This window comes from Trichomonas vaginalis, chromosome I (genome assembly GCF_026262505.1).
Source record: "Trichomonas vaginalis G3 chromosome I, whole genome shotgun sequence".
In the NCBI taxonomy this organism is placed as follows: domain Eukaryota; phylum Parabasalia; order Trichomonadida; family Trichomonadidae; genus Trichomonas; species Trichomonas vaginalis.
Window position 1 is genome coordinate 26,946,864 of NC_067203.1, and position 20,162 is coordinate 26,967,025.

Below are 20,162 nucleotides of genomic sequence, written 5' to 3' on the forward strand. Positions count from 1 at the left end.
CGAAGAAATGAAAAACAACCCTGACTTAGAGAAAGACTATATATTTAATAATTTAGTCAAAAGAGACAAACAAGAAAGAATGCCGGGCTTCAAACTTCAGAAAGGTGACAAAGTAAAAATAGAAATACCTAAACGCGACCCATATGAAAATACTATTGACTATGACAACAATGGGAACTCGACAGTACTCACATTCGTGTTCGTAAAAATAGAAGAAAGTATACAAGAGAATATTATGAAGTTTTAGGCAAACATGGCAAAATGTACAGACTGCAAGCAGAAGATAAAACTACTATTGTCAGACCTCGTTTCAAACTTGTCAAAGTTCAAGGTGGTATACTTTCAAAGACAGTTCCTAACAAATATAAGACAACTCCTGACGAATATGCTAAAGAAGTTGAAAATGACGACTAAGCAATTCTATACCATGCGTAAACTGTCATGTAAGGTGGCATGTAGTCTTTACTTTGTCCCGTTGTTTGCGTATATCCCGAAACGAAATGTGTATGGTTTCCATCTCCCTGAGTGTCACCCCAGAAACAATTTATAGCAAACTGAACGTCGTCTTTAACATCATATCCTTTACCTTTTTTCATTGCTGACCAATCCCAAAATTTATGCCTATGCCAACCTGCTTGAGATGTACTTAAATCTATGTAGTGACTGTGCGCAGGTAAATTTTCACCTGAAATCGTTTTACTTCCTCCTGTTTCCTTTGAAGAGTTTGCACAATACAAAAACCTGTCAACTATTTGTTCCCATGCACCAACACCAAACATTACTTGAGGACCTCTTGCTTCCATAGATGTATAAATAGAACCTACTGGGTTCATTAAATCAAACATATGAGACATTATAGGATTGTCTCTTTTGAACTTAAAATATAGCGCAACTATTTCAGGTTTCTTCTGGTTTGTGTCAGAATATTTTTTATAATATAATCTTATGTTTTCAGGGTAGGTAAAATCTTGACTATAATATTTATTTCTGTCATCTTCATAATAGTATACTATTCTCGTTTTTTCTATTGCATTATATCTTTTATATCTATAATATTCTAAATATAATGTTTGCTTTTTTGGGTCTACATGTGCGTCAACACCATAGTCATAATAATATGGTGCTGGAGCTGGGTTAGGCAATGTCATATCTGTCATTTCATAAACTCGGAAATATTTCTTTTGTTCGTCTCCATATAAGTTTAAGTAGCAGTTGTTGTCTAATGGAACTTTAACTTGTGTACCATTATTCTTTATATAGCCTACATACATTTCATTGTTATTTTTCGGAATGAGTTTATACCGTATACCATTTTTTAAGGAGTGTACAAACTCCCATCTAAAATATTTGTTTTCTTCATTGACAGAAAAGTCACCAACAATAGTTTCAATATTTTTCGTTGTTCCTATCAAACTTTGGTATATTTCATTGACATATGTTTTATCTGCTTTATTTTCAAGGCTAACGTTTAAGTCTGTTATTTCAGATATAGAATGTGTATGTCCAACGTCACTTTTCCTGTTTAAGGTTTCTTGTAAGTTTGTAATATTTGCAATGGTATGTGTATGTCCAACGTCACTTTTCCTGTTTAAGGTTTCTTGTAAGTTTGTAATATTTGCAATGGTATGTGTATGTCCAACGGCACTTTTATTGTTTAAGGTTTCTTGTAAGTCTGTTATTTCAGATATAGAATGTATATGAGTCTTTTTAGAATATTCGTTTTCAGCTCTTGTCACTTCACTTGACATTTTATTGTCAACATATGTTTTGTCTGCTAGTTCAGGATGAGTATGTTCTTTTGTTGCATAAGCATTGTTAGCTCTTTCTTCTTCTTTTGCTATTGCATCGTCTACATATTCTTTGTCAGCTTTGTTGTCAACATCTGCTTTCAAAAGAAGTTCATTTATAGGTTTCTCGTTTAAAGTTCCTTTTGTTGGATTTATACAGACAGTATGGTTCTTATTGTCTTGAAATAGAAACTCATCTGTCATTGGGTTTAATGTCAGTTTTAAGTTTCCTTCTTTCAATGACTCAGATATCTTAGAATAGTTTGAAAAGTTTGTTGTGTTCTTATTTAGAGCTTGCATAATGAGTTGTCGGTTGTGTTGTATTTCTCTCATAGACGCTGTTTCATTTGACATTTTTATTCTAGATAAAATATGCTTCCAATAGAAAAAGAAAATTCAAGAGTTGCTACAACTAAACCATTAGATGAACTTTTTACTAATGTCGGTCAAAAGTTTGAGACAGAGACCGTAAAGCATGAAGGCTATCGTTTTGACTACCCATTAAGATGGTTAAGAGACCCATCTGTCACAAAAGCTATTGGCTTTCGTAGAATGAAGTTTGTGTCTGTAGAAGATAAAAGTTTTCCATTTATTGTAAGGTTTCATATAGATTATATATCTGAAGGGAAACGAAAAATGTGGGAAGAAATTGAGCTAATACAAGTTGACCTTTCATCTTCTCTACAGACTGCGTTAAAAAATATAGAAGATAAAATAAATTCATGTTATGCAAAATATGCTGATGAATATGCAAATACCGAGAGCACACTTTATGTGAGAATTGTATATGACAAACAAAATTCACAAGTGTCATTTCAAATCTACGAAAACAATCCAAATAAAGACGAACAAATATATACAGAATTCACTGCAATGTCATGGTATTATTTGCAAAGAATGTTAAATCAGAAAGTCGAACTTCCTTTAGCAAATATTTACAGTCGATATGCAAGAGATGAACCATATTTATTTAAAGATGTTTTCGACCCAGCTGCTATTATTGTTCATGCTTCATTTTCTGGCGCCCAAAACTCTTTCTTATGCTTGGCAAATGACTTTTACGAAAAACCTACAAAGTTATACGAACCACCAAGTGGAAGTATTTCAGACTTTCAAGTATGGTTTACTACAGATGGAAGAAAAAGAATAATTCCATTATACCATGCGTTTTACTTAGAACTTAGTTTCATATACAACTACTATCGAACGGTAAAAATATAATTTTTAATACGGTTGAGGTGTTGGATTTGGTTGCCAACTAGACTGTGGTGCAGGTTCAGGCTGTTGTATAACAGGAGCTTGTTCTTCTGGTTCAGGGTCTTTAGGTATAATACCAACAAACTGACCTACTCTTTTACCAATATTTTTGACACCGTTCCAAATTCCTCTTCCTACGGTTTTTATTCCATTCCATATACCTCTTCCAACATTTCGAAAGAAGTTTCCTATCTTACTGAAGAAACCCATTTTACTATATGTAAAAATCTAATGTCCGCCTAGTCTCTTACGTTTCCTGTTGAGTTCCATAGCATTCTTTAACTGGAGCTCATACATTCTGTTTCTCCTCTGGTAGAAAACATATTCTGGGTCAACTCCTGTGTTTGCGTCATCTGCATAAAGTTGTTTATATCCCACTTCAGGGTTTGTATAAAACTCTTTCCATCTCATATTTGCATACCATGGTGGCAAACCTAACGCAGCGTCATTTGACATGGCAGTTTGCATTTGTACATCTGTTGGCACTTGACCATAGTTTGCCATTGCAGTTTGTATTCTAACTTCATTTGGAATATTCTCTGGGTTTGGTTGTCCAGGTTGCTGTGCATTCGCTAAGTTCTGTGCGTCCATTTAATATTAGATAAAAATATCTCTTACGAGTACATATACTGGACATTTGCAGGCATTGGTTCATCTTCATATTCTCTGTACTTTTCTGCCACGTCAAATAAATAAATGACACAATGGAAAAAACCTAAAACAAGTAGTCCTATTTCAAACCACATTTACTTACTAATAAAATTTCTTTGTTATGACACTTTCTCCAGTTTATAGGACCTCTCTCATATTCTATCTTGTCATATATAAACTCATAGTCATGTATGTCCTCTAACCATCTCATAACGGTTTCCAAACCACTTTTATCGGATGTAAAGTAAAAGCATGGACAGTTATGTAAAACGTCTAAAGTTTCTAAAGAGTCTCTCAAAGTCCAGTCTACTTGGTATTGAAAATCCATGTGTTATAGAACGGCGGGTCCACTATAAAGAAAACATTTTCCTTGTCTTTATATTTTTCATACAAATCTGTCCAATGACATCTCACAAACTCTATACCCTCAATATATTTTTCTATGTCCTCTTTGAAAACATTTGTATAGTTAAGATATAAAACTTTTGACATAAGTGTTTCAATGTCATGAACTCTTATAGCACCACTATATAATAGTCTAGCAGATATACTATCCCAGTCTATATATTCTGCTTTTTTCAAAACCTCTCTCACAATATTTTTCTTATCTAATGGTATACGTTCCATCTTACCTATAGGTATCTTTTCTTTTAACTCTTTCAATATATTGTTTGTGTCTGGAATATGTTTGAGACGGTTCATATAGTTGTCGAAGTCATTGCATATAATCTTTGAGTCTGGGAATATTATATGGCACAAATGGGATATATAGAAACTTCCACCGAACAAATCTACAAATGTTAGACCATTCGGTAGTTTCTTAAGTTCTCTCAATATAATATCTTTACATCTACTCTTATTTCCAAAGAACGGTAACGGTGGTTTTGTAAAATTCATTTATATATAATAATAAAAATGTTTTTCCCTGAAAAGTGACAGAAAAGTGACAAAACATGAAAACATATATAATTTGTGAAAAGCGACACATTATATAATGTTTTCGACCCAGAAGAAGGCTTCTTCCCAGAAGCAATGGAGGAAGAAGAAGAGTCCTCCGAATAAAAACTTCATTTATACTAAACATCAACATCAGGGCTAGAAGGCACGAAGTGCCTGGAAGCCCCACTACCTTTTTTTTTTTTTTTTTTTTTATAATTTGCTCCTTTTTTATTTTAGTATACAAATATCCCATTTGTTATATGTTCGGTATATATATGATGATATTGTAATCAATTATGCTTAATGAAGCTTTATCCCGTGAACCCCTCATATTATTGGAAAATAAATAGCGAAAACATGTAGAGCTACTATGTTCTCAAGTGTATGCTGATTTTTGGATTATTTCATGAAAACTAATGGCGGGATATCTTGCATTATTTAAAAAAATTGAACTATGCAAAAATAAATAGTATTATATTTTTTCTCATGAAATGCTATTATGAGAAAACCATAAAAAACCATATGTTGTATTTTTATAATTTGATTGATTTTTTTTTTACTATTTCATTAATCTTTTATGAATAATAATTATTTTTAATATATGTGCTATTAAAATTTCAAATTTTGACTAATATATCTAAGTTATCTGAACGAAACATTTAGAAAATATCATACTTACATTGAAATAGCAAGTAGAGCATATTAATAGCAAGTTTCTTGGCTTTATATCTATCATCTATTGTTGTTTGATCAAACAAAATTCACTCTATTATATGGTGTCAATTAATTAAAACAATTTTTAATAGTTATTTATTTAGTGCGAATAAGTGCAAACTCATAAATGAATAACTTAATAGTAGAAATGAATTATCTGATATAAATCTCACATTTTGTCCATCAGAAATACTTTAATTGCATACGCATAACTATTAGTAATACGTCTGGAGTGTCAATTAATAACAATCCCACAACAAGTAAAATTCAGATTTTTATTAAACATATTTTTTCCTAAAAGTTTTCTCAAATTACTATATATATATATGTGGATAAAATAATAGTAATATTGTAAAAAATTAGATAATTTTTTTTATTTGAGAACCTCTCAAAAGTTCATTCAATTTATCAATTGTTTCAGTTTGATGTATATTCATTTCTGGAGCCTAAAACTTTAGCAATCATGACAATATCATATTCTTTTTCTAACTACGCAATGTAAGGGTATCCTTAATCATATTATTGCGATTCTTCTCCAAAACCAACGATTTATACGATCAAAGACAGAGATCTTTCAAAGAAATCCGATTTCCTTTCGATCCAGTTCAAAGGGAAGACTTTAACTTTATCTTTTGGAGGAAAAGATACGAAAGATCAATGAAATCGAAATCTAGCCTTGAAATTTATATCAATTTTACTAAATAAAAGCTTATATTATATGATAATGGATTTTTTGCAATCGCCCCTATTAAACATGTATATATACTCCCCCATAGTTCTTTCAATCACATTCAAAGAGAAGAAAATTGTAAACAAATTATAAAAGTGACAAAAATTGAGCAAATGTTTTCATCAACCCCAGATTCTACAAATCTTCTCACTATTTATCAGCATTATTCAAAGCTTATTTCTCTAGAAATAAGTGATATTGAGTCTGGGCTTGTTAATTTGGTATTACCGGTGATTCCTGAGCCAATAATAGCATCAATGTGTCGTAACGCATCTTACTATTTTCAAAGGGAGCCAATTTTAATGAAACTGAATTTAGATTTAATTATTGTAGGAGATTTACATGGACATCTTTTAGATTTACGGAGAATTATTAAAAAATTTGGGCATCCATCAACTACAAATTATCTTTTTCTAGGTGACATTATTGATAGAGGAGAGTTTTTCGGTTGAAACAATCTCACTAATCTTTATAATGAAAGTACTTTGGCCCCAACATGTTTTTATCATCCGCGGAAACCATGAATTTAAAGAAATTTGCTCTGAAGGTGGATTTCTTTCCGAAATTCAGTCTATTTATGGAAATACGAATGTTGCAAAGCATTTCTTTTCTGCTTTCGAAATGATTCCTTTGGCAGCTTTAGTCCAAAACAAGATTCTTTGCATACATGGCGGAATTGGACCTAATGTAGAGCAAATATCTGATATAGAAAAGGTCTCAAGGCCTTTGTGCGGCTTTAACGAAGAAATTTCGAGTTCAATATTATGGTCAGATCCAAATGAAACCATACAATTTTTCAGTCCATCACCAAGAGGTTCAGGATATATCTTTGGCCAGAAAGCTTTCATGAAATTTCTGACTCAAAATAACATAGATTTAGTTGTTCGAGGCCATGAATGCGCAGAAGCTGGCATTACAATGCACTTTGCAAAACGGTTGCTTACAGTCTTTTCCGCTTCGAATTACTGCGGGATTTCTCCAAATAAATCCGCTGTTTTGGCAATTTTGGGGAGTGGGCTAAGAAAAGAGGCTACTGTATTCCTCCCTCTAAGGTTTATCAAGCGAAACCAAGCAATATTCGTTAAAAGTCAGCAAGAAAACGTGTTTAAGTTACCACAGGACGTAGTTGAGGAGAAGATGGCCAAAGTTTCTTTGCCAACGCTATCCAACCAAATTAAATCAGAGTACAGAGGCAGTGGAATGCCACTTCCGAGAAAATCAACAAAACCAAGAAAGAATTTTATGCAGGATATCAAACCAGACGTTCATTTGTCGAAGAGCAGGTCGTCAGAGAGCATGATTATGGATAGAAGAGCTAATTCATCCATTTTTTCACTTTCTGCAACAAAAGGATTGTATCATTCAGCAAAATCGTCAGAAGTCTGGAAAGACTTATAATTGTTTGTATATGTATTTGTTTATTATGTAAACGGTACTTTTTCATTCGTTATATTTGGTTATTTTATTTTTTGTATTTGAATTGCAAATATTATTTTTGGAGTGAAACAATCAATGCGATCATTGAATAGACTTCTACTTGTGCCTAAGTTTTATAGGACTAGATTTTCACAGCAAAGCTGAGACAACGATGTCAAAGTTTGGGAGCGAAGGCACTTCTGGTGGATCTTTGATCTGCCAAGTTGGTACTTAAGGTGCTAAAGACTAACTTCATGAATTTATAGTTTGTTTTTATCCCCCTAAATTTTTTGAAAAGAAATAGCATGTATAATTGGGCATCATGTACAACGCCTTCGAACTCGGGCCCAGGTACATATGAATCTGTGAAGCCAACTAGGAAGAAAAATCAGTCAAAGAACCCATTTACATTTGGTTCTTCTTTTAATCCAAATCCTATCCCAGGAAAAGATGCTCCTCCTGTTGGGAATTATAATCCGCAAGATAAAATACAGCATGAAGTCCCAAAATATTCATTTTCAAAATCTAAAAGAGTGATTTTTGACATTTCAAAAAATCCGTCACCGACAGCTTACAGTCATATGGAAACATGGACTCTGAAAGAAAAAATGCCATCTCGAATTGTTCCTCCTCGCCCAGACCACAAAATTTTCACTTCTCTTTCAAATCCAAACAAAATTGAAGAAGGAATTCGCAACACATCATTCATTCCATCTCGCGGATCAGAGTGGCTTGGTCCTGGTACATACAATCAATACCAATTCGAAAACAAATTTCATCCAAAATACACGCTATCAATAGAAAAATCAAGACCAATCTCTTCAATGAATACACATACTAAAAATGATGATCCTGGTCCAGGATCTTACGATATTATTTGCAGATCAACGAAAATTCCACATTGTTTTGGAGAATATTCTCAGAACGAAGTTAAGCAACACAAAGAGAAAAGCCATTTTTACTCCGGACCAACACCATGGGCGTTTGCTGCGGCAGAAAAAAGTTCTGCGTTTAAATCAAAGTCAGAAAGATTTCCAAAGCAGCCTGTAGATGATAATCCTGGCCCTGGAGCATATTTTGCTGCTCAGCAATCTTCAAAATTGCCAATAAAATCATTTTCTACACTTCCAACAACAATCCACTCTCCTCTTCAATTTAGCGCAATGGTAACACCTGGAAATACTTCGAGAACTATTCCATATCGTAATATTCTTGTACGGAGCACTTCTACCTCACTTGATCTGGAAAATGAAAATAAATTTTCTGTAATAACCAGAACTTTGAACGGAGAGAGACGAATTAGCCTGAACAACAGAGAAGAAAATGAATATCTGATGGTTGAATCAGAAGCACAAACAATCAGAAGACCAAGACTGGTTCAAAAGTCAGATTTAGAATAATTATGAATAAAATGTTTGTATCCTTTCTTTGAATCCTATAGACACCAAATACAATATTTTTATAATATGTTACCTCATTCGAACTTTTGGAATTCGTGTAATATTACAAATTTAATAAACAATAAAAAACAAATTATAAAACATCATTTTGTTCTGATTGGATCTGCAATAACCCCAAGTTTAAGTTCCCTCGATAGTCTTCCTTTCGAAGAGCTTCTCAATGCTTCTTCTATAGAAGGAAAATCACTTGGTTCACTTGGAACTTTTTTCACTTCATTTTTCTTTTGATTTATTTGTTGAGGAGAATTTCCAATTAAATGTATGGAAAAAGAAGGTTTCTTCTGCTCTTCGTAATGCTTCACAACATTACTTTGGCCTTCTTTAGGTATATCTTCATTCAGCAAATCCATAGCTCTGAGTACATTCATCATTTGTGCTTTCTGTCTCTCTATAATCATCTCCTTCTTTCTTTGCCATCTTGCTGCACTTGCTTCCTGCCTCGAAATGAAGTCACTGTTGTATTTATTGCCCAAACTATTGATATTCTTAAGAAGCTTCTGTCTTCTGAACATCTCCATTTGGAATATTTCTTTCTCACCATTCTTTTTACTGATCATTTCATTTGACAAAATGTTCCTCTTTATCTCAGCCAGAAGAGATCTCAATTCCTCATTTTCATTTGTCAAATTTTTAATCAGTAAAAGAGAATTCTGTATTTTATCTTTATATTGATCATTCAAAGCAGACATTTTCGTCATTTCTCTCTCAAGTTTCTTGTATTCTTGTGTCAATTTATACAAAGCCTGATTCAACATGTGTTCTTTATCTTTTCCAGACAAAACTTGGTGAGATTTATTTTGTAAAATAGATTCGAGTGCATCAATTCTATTCTTGAGAGCTTGCAAAGGAGAATACGATGTTTTAATCACTTTGCTCGAATTGATGCTCATATCATTCACTGTTTCTTGCTCAGATCTCTCTGTGTTTACTTCATTTCTACTTGTATTTGACAGTGGTGCTTTGCCGCTTTCCTTCTTTTCGTCTTTGATGTATCTAGTGACATAAACAACTGTCTTCTTGTCAGTTATCATTGGCTCGAATGAATCAAACGATCTGGATCTTCCGTGTTCACTAAGTGTGATAGTTGTGGTGTCTTCATTGAGTTTATTTAGTGCAGGTAAAGGCATTTTAATGATTGAGTTCCTCGTCTGATTTCCACCAGAAATTCTTCCTTTTTTGATTGATAAAGAAAGCGGCTGACCTGGAACTGCGATTTGGGCAATGCCTGTCTTGTGCTCATTTGGTAAATGAGGCTCATCTATTTGTAGTTCGGGCTTTGGTAAAATTCTATCGCTTTTAATTTCTTCGCCATATTCAATTTCAGAATTATTACTCCTTGCAGAATTATTCTTTCTAGAAGATTCAATCTTCCTTGAAGAATTGCTTGGTGATATGAATTTGGCAACAGGGGATGTGGCGATTGCAATCTTATTTTGTTTCTCTTTTTCTTCAGATATTGGAAGTGCTTCAAATGAATTTATTAGAGGAGAAAGAGAGAAGCCTTTCTTTGGTTGTTCCTTGTGTTGCTCTGTGTTAAAAATAACGAAAGGCCCAACAACTAATCCATCAAAAACAACTTTTTTCACTTCTTGCACAACAATTTTACTTTCTAACTCTCTGATTTTGTTCTCTGTCCTTATTTGTTCTTCTGATAAATTTCTATTCAGTTTCTCTGTCTTCTCTAAGTTCTTCTGCAGCTCTTCTATTTGTAGTGTCTGGAAATTGACTAAATCATCATTCTGCTGTATTTGTTCTGAGGAAGAAATCTTGGTAACTGACATATTTTGGACCAATTTAGATATTTGGTTGGACAGGTCTTCGTTTTTATTCTTTTCCTTCACAAGTTCTTCCTTTAATTCAATTATTTCCATTCCTCTTCTGTCAAGTAAATTCGTCGTCTCATTTACTGTCTCCTGCAAAGAGTCCCTCTCCATGCAGACATTTGTGGTGTATGCACTCTGTTCTTGCAGTTTTTCAATCAATGTCTCTGGATGGTCTGTTCCCACTGTTTTGATCGCACCAAAAGCCATTTCGTTTGCTTTCTTCAGCGCGTTAACTACCTCTTTGTGTTGGCCAAAGAGTTCTTTAAGATGGCTGTCGATGTCACTGTGCATGTCAACTAATTGTTTCTGGCGCTCGTTGATTGCTTGTATCTGTGTTTGGAGGACAGAACTATCCCTTTTGTAGTCAATCATTGATACTTCATTTCGCTCGAAGTCAAAACTCTTTATAACTCTTAGTTGTTCTCTCTTTTCATTAGATTTGAACTGAGACATTTCATTATCTGTGTTCACAATTAGTTTTGTTGTTACATTTTGTGGTAATTCGCTTTTAGTTTCACTGAACATCGATAAAATTGTTGTAATGTATCTTTTCAGAACAGGAGATGGCTTTGAAGGAATTTCTGTGGATAAAGGTTTGCTTATTGACAATAATGACTTCAGATATGGTTTTGCAAACGAATTTACAACATCAATAAATAACTTAACATTATCTGTTTTTGACACTTTTTGTAAACTATTAAATTCTGTTTCAGTTTGAGAATTTACAAGATTTGGTTTTCTTGGACTAAGTTTTGTTGGCGAGACATGGAAAACATTCTTATTTGGAATTGATTTGCTTCTTTGAATAGTGTAATGCATCGGTTTTGTGTCATCTTCGTTGATTGCCTGCATTTCATTTAATTCATAGATTTGAGATGAAGAGTTCTGAAGAATTCCTTGGTTTGCAGATATTTCATATGATTGCGACTCCGATGATCGAAGAGATACTTTCACAATGTTCTCATTGATGTCAAACTGTTGAGATAAGGATGATTCAAGAGGAACTCTCTGACTTTCATCCACATCGTATGAATTTGTTGCACTTGACATTAGTTTTGTCCTGTGATTATTACTTTGCGGTTTATCATCTGATGGCTTTAAATCGAATAAAGAATCATTCGAAGTAGTAAATTTCCTTTTTCTTTTTTCTTCATTTTTCATAACTTTCGTCATTGAATCACTCTCTATTTCATATTTAGCATCTTGGTTAATATTGGCTGTTACATTTGATTTATTTCCATTGTTTATCTCATTATTAATAATGTTTTTATATCTTGCTGAATTCTGGTTATTGAACTTTTCTTCATCAGTGCTTGACGATTTTTCATTTTTATCATTTGAATAAAAAGTTTCTTTAGGTTTCTCCATTTCACTATCAGTAGATTTAATTTCTTCCACATTTTCGATTTCGAAAGTTTGGGAGTCAGATGACTTTAGTTTAATAAGAGAAACTTGAGTGGAGATGTTCATTTCAATCACAGGATTCGTTTGAGTCACTTGGTTAAATAGTGATTTGCTTATACCTGAACTTACTTCTGGTTTAAACGAAACTCTTCTTTTACTTGAATCGGCCGAATTTTGTCTGGAATTTTGTTCATTTTCGATACTAAACTGTTCAAACGAATTACTTGCACTGAGTTTGAAGTTTTCATTGCTTTTGTTTGGTATGTAGATTTCATTGCTATTCATAACACTCAAGTTCTTATTTAGTGCAATTCGAGGAGATTTATTACTTTGATCTTCGTGATTCTCGACAGAGGCAATTTCGAATATCTGCGAATTTTGAAGAGCGGCAGGAGATTTCTCCATAGAAACATACTGGACAGAGACTATTGACAGCATTGGTTTTGATTTGGTAATACTCAGATTGATTTCGTCTAAGGATTTACCAATTTTTTCGCCGAGTTGTTCTTTAAGTCTTCTGTTTTCTTCGTAAATCATCGAAATCTTTTCAGAATCAGCTGCAATTTGGCTTCTCATTGTCGCAACAACATCTCCATTGAATGCAGGCCCTCTTGAGTTTATCTTTTCCAGAGTCTTCTTCATGAACGTGTTTTCATCGACCATTTTGAGGTATTTCTCCTGCAAAGTTCTGAATTCTTCCAATGGAACTGTTGGAGTAACTTCAGCCAAAGGAGATGCAGCTAGTGATGGTAACTCTTCGCTTGACATCGACTCGATGATCTTCTGTATATCTTTGGACGATGATGATTTTGAAAGTTCATTTAACATTTTCTCTTTCTGTTCTAGAAGCATCTTTTCGAAGTTCAACTGCATCATTTCCTTGATCTTGTTTATTTCTAACTCTTTCGCTAGATCGTAGGCCTTCTTCTGATTAATCATGTCTTTGTTCATCTCTTCTTTCACTTTCTGGACTTCACTTTCAACCTTCATTTTAATGACTTCTTCGTCTAAGTTTTCCTCTTCAAAACCATTTTCATCATCATCGTCATCATCCGAAATCAAGTTCTGTTCTTTGAGTGATTCGTCAGTCATTGCTGCAATAACCTGCAGAGACTTTACTTGTGCATGGAGCTTTCTATTTTTGCCTTTAAGATTATCAATTTTTAGAATGAGATCCTGTCTGATTGAATTCATTTGTTTCTGGAGTTCCGAAGTGTTTTCTAAAATATTCTTTTTGTTTTCGTTTTCAAGTTCTATTTTTTGGTTTTCCAGTTGATTTTTGAGATCTATTTCGTGGATTTCTTTATTTGCATCAATTTCTTTTTGCAATTTCTTGTTCTTCATTTCGTAAGTCTTCTTCATGTTGTCCAATTTCTCAAGAAAATTGTCTCTTAATTCATCCATCTCCTTCTTGTGATTGTCAGCCATTCTTTCAACTGTTTCATTCTGTTGTTTGACAAGTGCATTCATCAAATTTTGTGTTCCATCTGGAGTCATTGAATTAAGTATTTCATTGATTTGCTGCTTGTGTTTCTTCTCGAGTAATTCTATTGTCATGTTGTAGTTTTGCTGCAATTTCTCCTTTTGCTCGGTTAAATTCCTTTGAATTTCTAGTTTCATCTGCTCTTCGTCTCTGTCTTTACCTTGTGTCGATAGTTTAACCATCATCTCTTCATTCTTTTTCTTCAAAAGGTTCATTTGCTGAGTGAATTTCTCTTTTTCTGCAGCCAAATTCGATTTCTGTATCTTCAATTCGTTTTCTAATTCGATGTTCTTGTTCTCGATTTGGTTTGATTGTATCTTGTCCTGCTTGATTTTGGTCTGCAAAGAGTTGTTTTCGCTTCTAAGATTCGATATCGCTTCGTTTAGAACTCTGATTTTTGAGTCAAACTCCAATTCTCTCTCTGCTAAAATGGCTGGGTCAATTCCTTCAAATTGCGCCTCGTTGTTGTCTTCGGTGTTTTCCACTTGCTCACGGAGGGTGTTCACTGTTGTGTTGAGTTTTGTTATTTTGGTGTCTTGCTCAATTATTTTTCTATTTGCGTTGTTTAAAGCTACACCTTGTTCTTGATGAGCTTTTTGCATTTTGGATGAGGCCTTTCGGTGACCTCGACTTAGAAGTTCCATGGACTCTCTTAATCTCTGTATTTCGTTGTTTTTGTCTTCGAGTTTTGTCTGATATTCGTGGATTTGCTTTTGGTAATTTTCGATAATTGTTTGATGTATGCTCGCTGCTTGCCCAATTGAGGAATCTGTTACTTCACAACACGATTTGATGAGCTGTGCAAGCTGTGTTGAATCCATTTGTATATCTGACAACTTTGGCAAATCATTTACATCATTTTTCGCTGCTGTTTGAACTCCTTGAAACCAGCCTCGTAAAGAGTTTAGTAGTTGCTGTTGTGCTTCAGAATTTCCTGCATGATTGTCGATCATTTTTGTTAAGGAATATCTTGCTTCCATTAGTAATGTTTGTTGATCTAAATCAAGCATTGTACCACTTTTATCTAACATATCTAAAAGTCCTAACATAACATCATGATCATTTAATTGATAATTTACTATCAGATTTCGAATTTTTTGTGCTGATTCATCGATTTTAACAAATGGATTTGCTTTTTCCTCTTCAATTTCTCGCTTTGCAATTCCTTTTTCCAAATTCTGCCATATATTTTCGGTTTGAGCTTCGTTGTAATACCAATTATCCGGGACTCCTTTCAATGTTTCTTCTGATTGAGGAAGGTTTTTTGTATTCTGAACAAGTTTCTTGGATTTAGCAAGCCCAGTTTTTTCCCCTTTGTTAGTATCCGGGTAAAACAAAGGGTTCATTTTTGGTAAATAACGTATAAAAAAAATCGAGATAGCTTTTTGCAATTTTAGTGAATCTATGACGTCAGTATAAAGCTATTCATCTCATCTAAATATAAAATCAATTTTTTTACCCTCAATACTTCTTTAAGGTCGCACTCACCACTTTCTGATACCCACCCACCCTCAAATTTCCTGTCTATTTTCTATACCCCATCACGCCTGTATTCCTCTTTTTGAGAGAGTGTCAGAAAGTGGTATACGTGCACCCTTATAGAAAACTCATTAGAATAATTATTTTCTTATATAAAATTAAACAATTTAATACAATATAAAATAAAAAGAATTATTCTTAAAATATTAAATTCTCTTCTTCATCTACATGTTCATTATATTATTTATTATGTTTCATTTCTCTCCTCTCTTGTTTGTTTTTATTGTCTGGAATTGTATTATATCTCCCCTGTGCTTTTTGCCAAATCATCTTAAATTTGATTCGACAATATCTTTTTTCTGTTTTTGTAATTCTTCTTCTTTTTTCCTCGCTTTTTCAACTAAATTCTCTTCAACTTCTTCATTAGGTTTCTCCATCTGTCGAATTCTCTGTAACCTGAGTTGTTCCTGTCTTTGCTTAGTAAGTAGTGGTAATAAGCTGGCAATGTTGGTATTCTTTAACACAAACAATGGCTTTGGCTTTGAAGGAGGTGGATTTATGATTTCTCTGATTTTGTATACAACAGGTGGAGGCTTGACATCTTTTAAATCTCTCAATTCTCCATCTGAGTCAATTACACCTAAAATCTTTGGTTCGTCAACTTTTGGATGGCATTGGTCAATAACCAAGTCTTCCACTTTGACGATTTGGTTGAGATTCTGCAGTGTCTTCTCTATGTCGCAGTCATTTAGTTTCAGAGCTGATGTTGTCATTTTCTCTGGATATCCCATGTTCATGATGAAAGAGACTCGAGAAGAGAAGTCAATTGGCAGAGATGGGTCATCTTCATTAATACTAGGGAATGATGCGGATCTACTTGGTCGAATAGCATCTATGTTTGGCAGAATAAACTGTTGCCTATCAAGAATAGGAGGCGGCAAAGCGACTGGAGGAAGTACTATTGGTTTTTCCATCTGAAGAGATAATTTGGGTTTTTGCACTGTTTTGTTTAAGTAGTTTTGTATCATTGGTGGAAGATAGGAAGGAATGCCATCATCATTGTATTTTGATGACTCTATCCCCGGACATTTCTGGAATTCCGCTGCAAACTCTTTGAGGAAGTTTGTATTGTTTAAATTTTCCATTACATTGTAACTTTTAGAACCAATTTGGAATTTGTTTTTTGATGTCATTACTTCCCCAATTCGAGATCGAGTTATTCCGTCGAAGTGTTTCTCCAGTACAAACCTCGTTTCTTTATCATTCCAGCTCTGGCTCTTGAAGCGTTTCGACAATTGCCTGAGTGTCCAATCAAGCAAATAGACTAAATAGCCAACAGAAAAATCCGGATACAGTTTCTGAAGTTCAATATCGTCGCCTTCTTTCTCGTAAAAATCTTTAATCAGATGCAAAATATCGACTTGTTTATCTGGTAGAGGTTTCAGTTTTTGCAATTCTTTGTTGTCAATCATTTCTTGGTTGAAACCTTCTTCATCTCTTTTTCGTTTCCATATTGGAATTTTCTGTGTTGGTTGAGAACTTTTTACAGCAACAACAATCTTTTTCTTCTTGTCCTCTTCAGAAATATTCTTTTGTAACTTCTTTTCAGCTTCAACTAAATCTCTTACCTGCTGTGTAACTGTCAAATCTGGGCATTTATCTTGCTTGATCCTGTCTAAAAGAGATTTAAAGTACCTCATTATTTGGTTAGGCTGATGCCTTGGGATTACTTCGGCAATCAATTTCCAAACATTTTTGTTTCCCAAGAACTCAGAGTACTTGTTAATCAAGATTTGCTCTTCTTCTTTTGTCCATTCTGGATCTGTTTCATTTGTAGTGTCTGTGTGACCATAAATTGGAGCAATGTAATACCTAAATGTCTCTTTGAAATAAACAGGAAGACCATCAGCATCAACAGCTGTAGCAATGTTTATGCCACTCTTTACAAGGTCGTCTGATACCTTTTTTAGTAATTCCTGTGACATTTTTACTCTTTCTTCTGATTGAGCAATCTTTTCTTGTATTTGTTCGATTGATTTGTTCAGCTGCTTTGATATTTCTAATATACTAAATCCATCGTAATACATTTCGAATAGAACTCTTTCTTCCTTTTTCTCCCAGTTGTTGTTGATTCTTCTTATTGATTGACTCGCAGTGAGGAGGACGAAGAAGAGGTATCCCTTCATAAACTGACTGAAGTCTTTCCACGTCTTGTTGATGTCACAGTTGTTGCCGAAATAGCAGTAGACGAGTTGAGGGAAATTGACTGAGATTGATGGAAGTGGGAGGGAATTAAAAGAAGAGCGAATGAAGATTTCCTCAATCTCTTTAGGGATGTTGATGTTTGTTTTAAGGCCTTTCTTTATTTCGTCACTGATAGTTCTGAATCGTGATGATATTTGGTTTGTAGTACGACCAGGAAGTTTGTTGACCATTCTGACCCATTTATCTCTGTAGTCTTTGAACTCAGCATATCCATCAATTATTGCTTGGTCTTCTTTCTCCGTCCAAGGAACAGGAGTTTTCGATTTCGAACTATCGCTTTCATCATCTTTTGCCTGTTTTGGTGGCTTTCTTTCTCTCAGAACCATTTCTGTTGTTTTCAGTATATCTAAGTCGGGAAGAGAAATGGATGATTGGAGGAGATCTCTGTTCTTCTTGTTCGAATTAAAGGAAGTGATCAATCCATCAAGGTAGCTTGGAATTCCGTTTTGATCGTATGTGGCATCTTCTGGTACTTTGAATCCTTCGTGAACTTGTGCGAATACCATCAAATGACGTGTTCCTTTGATGTCTTTTAACAAACGCATTTTTTTGTCATGTATCTGCCTTGTTGTGTGATTTAGCATCAGTTTCTGAACTTCTGGATCTGTTAAACCTCCAAAAGAAAGCTCAAGCAGTTTTCTCATGTCTCTGAGTGACCATGTGTTTGTTCCCCTGTTGATGTTGATGTTCATCTTGATATGTGACATTAAAAAAACTAAGTAACCGGCAGCGAAATCTGGGAAAAAATGCTCCAAAAACTGGCAATCGTAGTTAAGTTCGTAAAACTTTCGTATTACAGGGAAAATATCAATTACGTAGTCAGGTAGTGGTCTTACTCCTGTTGGTTTTGGCTTTGTTTCAATTGGAGTTTCTGTTTTCAAATTTTCGATCACTTTTATTGATGTATTTTCCATTTTCTTTGCAATTTCTGTTTCTTTTTGATTTTGCTCATTATTAAGATTTTCTTCTTCATTTGGTTTAAGATTATCTTTATCTGTTTGTTCATCATTATTTAGCTGAATTTGTAAATTTTCTGGTTCATGAACTTCTTTTGATTGTTCCTTTTGCTGATTTAATATTTGTTCTTCTCCATTAATAACAACAGTTTCTTCTGTTTTTGTTTCTTGTTGATCTGATTCTTTTATATTTTCTTTTTTATTTATTTCTGCAATTGTAGTTTGCTTTTTTTGAGTCTTCTTTTTCTTCTTAGAACCTGGAGGATCGTGATTCCACAGCTGGATCATTCTGGTAGGAACATTCAAGTAATTAATTTCTTTATTTTTGTACTGTTTCTTCAGTTCCTCGTATCTTGAAATGCAACCTTCTTTGGAATGAGGTTCAAGGTGTTTGCAAATGAATACGAATTTATCTTTATTTTGTATCAGGTTTGAATATAAATCTATCAATTTCTGGTCTTCTTCCTCTGTCCATGGTGTTGTGTCTGTGACTTTGGGAATGGTTGGTTTAGGGTGCTTTGTAACATCAATGTAAACGATCTTTGAGATGCCTGTATCAACTTGTTGACCAGCAACGTAAATTATTTTACTTTTTTCTGATTCTGAATTCTGAGACATAGAATTTTCTGTTGTATGGTAACTGGAGCCAGTTGATGCGATATTTTGTGTATTTTCACAGTTATTATTGAAATCATCTCTGAGAATTACTTGTTGAAATTTTGGTTTTAAGAGTTTAACGTCAAGTAGAGTGATTGCATTTTCATAATCACCATTTGCTGCATTTAATGCTTTTTTTGCAATAAATGATGTGAATCCAAGTCCAATAAGTTTTTCTACTTTTTCTTTGAACTCGAGTGTTTCTTTTCCGCAGTCGATTTCGTCGCTATCTTCGTATACAGTGGTATTAATCTTACAAGTAAATTGATTTTGTGCTGTAATTTTGCTTGGCCTAATGATTTCGTTATCACTAACTTCGTTTTCAAAACTAAATAATTGTAGACTTAAGAACGGCAAATGATAGGAATCCGAAATCAGCTTCTTCACTGAAAAAGCTGTGGTCCACCGATTAACGCTGAGTTCTATCACGGAGTTAATCAGCGCACCTATTTCTACCTTCATTCTGTCACTTTTCTATGTTTTAAAATTTTAAGTTCAGTATCTCGCCTAGAATGATAGTCATTAGCAGAAATTACATTTAATTTAATCAGTAAATGACTGGTGATTATCTCATTTATACTATCCTTTAAGGTAATATATCGTTTATTCATAGGGAGAAAAAAATATGTTTCTTCACATTTATCTTTTTCCGTTCAAAAATTGGCATGTGTAGTAGACATGGATAGACCTCATTCAATAAAAGCTCACAATTCTGACACATATATTTTCCATCTTTCTGACTTTTGCTTAGCTATTCTATTGGGAATTGATAATATCTTGTTCCCATTTGATAGCTTTACAAATCTAAATGACGAAGTTATGTGTATAATTTATTATATTTGCTTGTTTATATACATGTGCAAATGCGGTTTATTTGGCCAAAACTCAATTTGAACAATATATAGTGTCCAATGATTGGTTTAGAATAAAGCTATTGCAGATGGGAGTGAAATATAATAATAAAATAAGGGTTTCGTTTTGCGAAAAAAACGTACAATACGCAATTTCGCTAAAAAAACATTTAGCTAGCAATTTCGACCTTTGACTCCACTCAAGACGTCACTTTTTTAATTTTGCGGTATCATATTTTTGGAAAATCTTTATGAATATTATATAAAAAGTCTCTTTAATATCTATATTT

At 33.7% G+C, this 20,162-nt stretch overlaps 7 protein-coding genes and 1 pseudogene across 8 annotated transcripts, besides 2 other annotated features; 3 read left to right on the forward strand and 5 right to left on the reverse strand.

Annotated features, from left to right (window-relative positions):
- Positions 1 to 1,709: part of a mobile genetic element that runs on past the window's edge.
- Positions 1,710 to 2,159: 450 nt separating this feature from the next.
- TVAGG3_1057150 (uncharacterized protein) lies at positions 2,160 to 3,008 on the forward strand (the record flags this gene model as incomplete). The annotated part of the gene is made up of 1 exon (XM_051255907.1): positions 2,160 to 3,008. The coding sequence occupies one exon, from the start codon at positions 2,160 to 2,162 to the stop codon at positions 3,006 to 3,008; it is 849 nt and encodes a 282-aa protein (XP_051081481.1).
- A 3-nt stretch (positions 3,009 to 3,011) lies between these two features.
- Positions 3,012 to 3,254, reverse strand: TVAGG3_1057160 (serine threonine-protein phosphatase family; the record flags this gene model as incomplete). The annotated part of the gene is made up of 1 exon (XM_001306960.1): positions 3,012 to 3,254. The coding sequence occupies one exon, from the start codon at positions 3,252 to 3,254 to the stop codon at positions 3,012 to 3,014; it is 243 nt and encodes an 80-aa protein (XP_001306961.1).
- An 18-nt stretch (positions 3,255 to 3,272) lies between these two features.
- TVAGG3_1057170 (uncharacterized protein) lies at positions 3,273 to 3,635 on the reverse strand (the record flags this gene model as incomplete). Its single annotated transcript, XM_051255908.1, has 1 exon — positions 3,273 to 3,635. One exon carries the CDS (start codon positions 3,633 to 3,635, stop codon positions 3,273 to 3,275), a length of 363 nt encoding a protein of 120 aa, XP_051081482.1.
- A 139-nt stretch (positions 3,636 to 3,774) lies between these two features.
- TVAGG3_1057180 lies at positions 3,775 to 4,592 on the reverse strand (annotated as a pseudogene). Its single transcript has one exon. A coding segment is annotated over exon 1 (818 nt).
- Positions 4,593 to 6,193: 1,601 nt separating this feature from the next.
- Positions 6,194 to 7,502, forward strand: TVAGG3_1057190 (serine threonine-protein phosphatase family; the record flags this gene model as incomplete). The annotated part of the gene is made up of 1 exon (XM_001306962.1): positions 6,553 to 7,476. The coding sequence occupies one exon, from the start codon at positions 6,553 to 6,555 to the stop codon at positions 7,474 to 7,476; it is 924 nt and encodes a 307-aa protein (XP_001306963.1).
- A 96-nt stretch (positions 7,503 to 7,598) lies between these two features.
- On the forward strand, positions 7,599 to 8,933 carry TVAGG3_1057200 (sperm-tail PG-rich repeat-containing protein; the record flags this gene model as incomplete). Its single annotated transcript, XM_001306963.1, has 1 exon — positions 7,800 to 8,894. The coding sequence occupies one exon, from the start codon at positions 7,800 to 7,802 to the stop codon at positions 8,892 to 8,894; it is 1,095 nt and encodes a 364-aa protein (XP_001306964.1).
- Positions 8,934 to 9,037: 104 nt separating this feature from the next.
- TVAGG3_1057210 (uncharacterized protein) lies at positions 9,038 to 15,010 on the reverse strand (the record flags this gene model as incomplete). The annotated part of the gene is made up of 1 exon (XM_001306964.1): positions 9,038 to 15,010. One exon carries the CDS (start codon positions 15,008 to 15,010, stop codon positions 9,038 to 9,040), a length of 5,973 nt encoding a protein of 1,990 aa, XP_001306965.1.
- Positions 15,011 to 15,229: 219 nt separating this feature from the next.
- Positions 15,230 to 15,263: a mobile genetic element.
- Positions 15,264 to 15,469: 206 nt separating this feature from the next.
- Positions 15,470 to 19,483, reverse strand: TVAGG3_1057230 (MYB protein-related family; the record flags this gene model as incomplete). Its single annotated transcript, XM_001306965.1, has 1 exon — positions 15,470 to 19,483. One exon carries the CDS (start codon positions 19,481 to 19,483, stop codon positions 15,470 to 15,472), a length of 4,014 nt encoding a protein of 1,337 aa, XP_001306966.1.
- Positions 19,484 to 20,162: the final 679 nt, after the last annotated feature.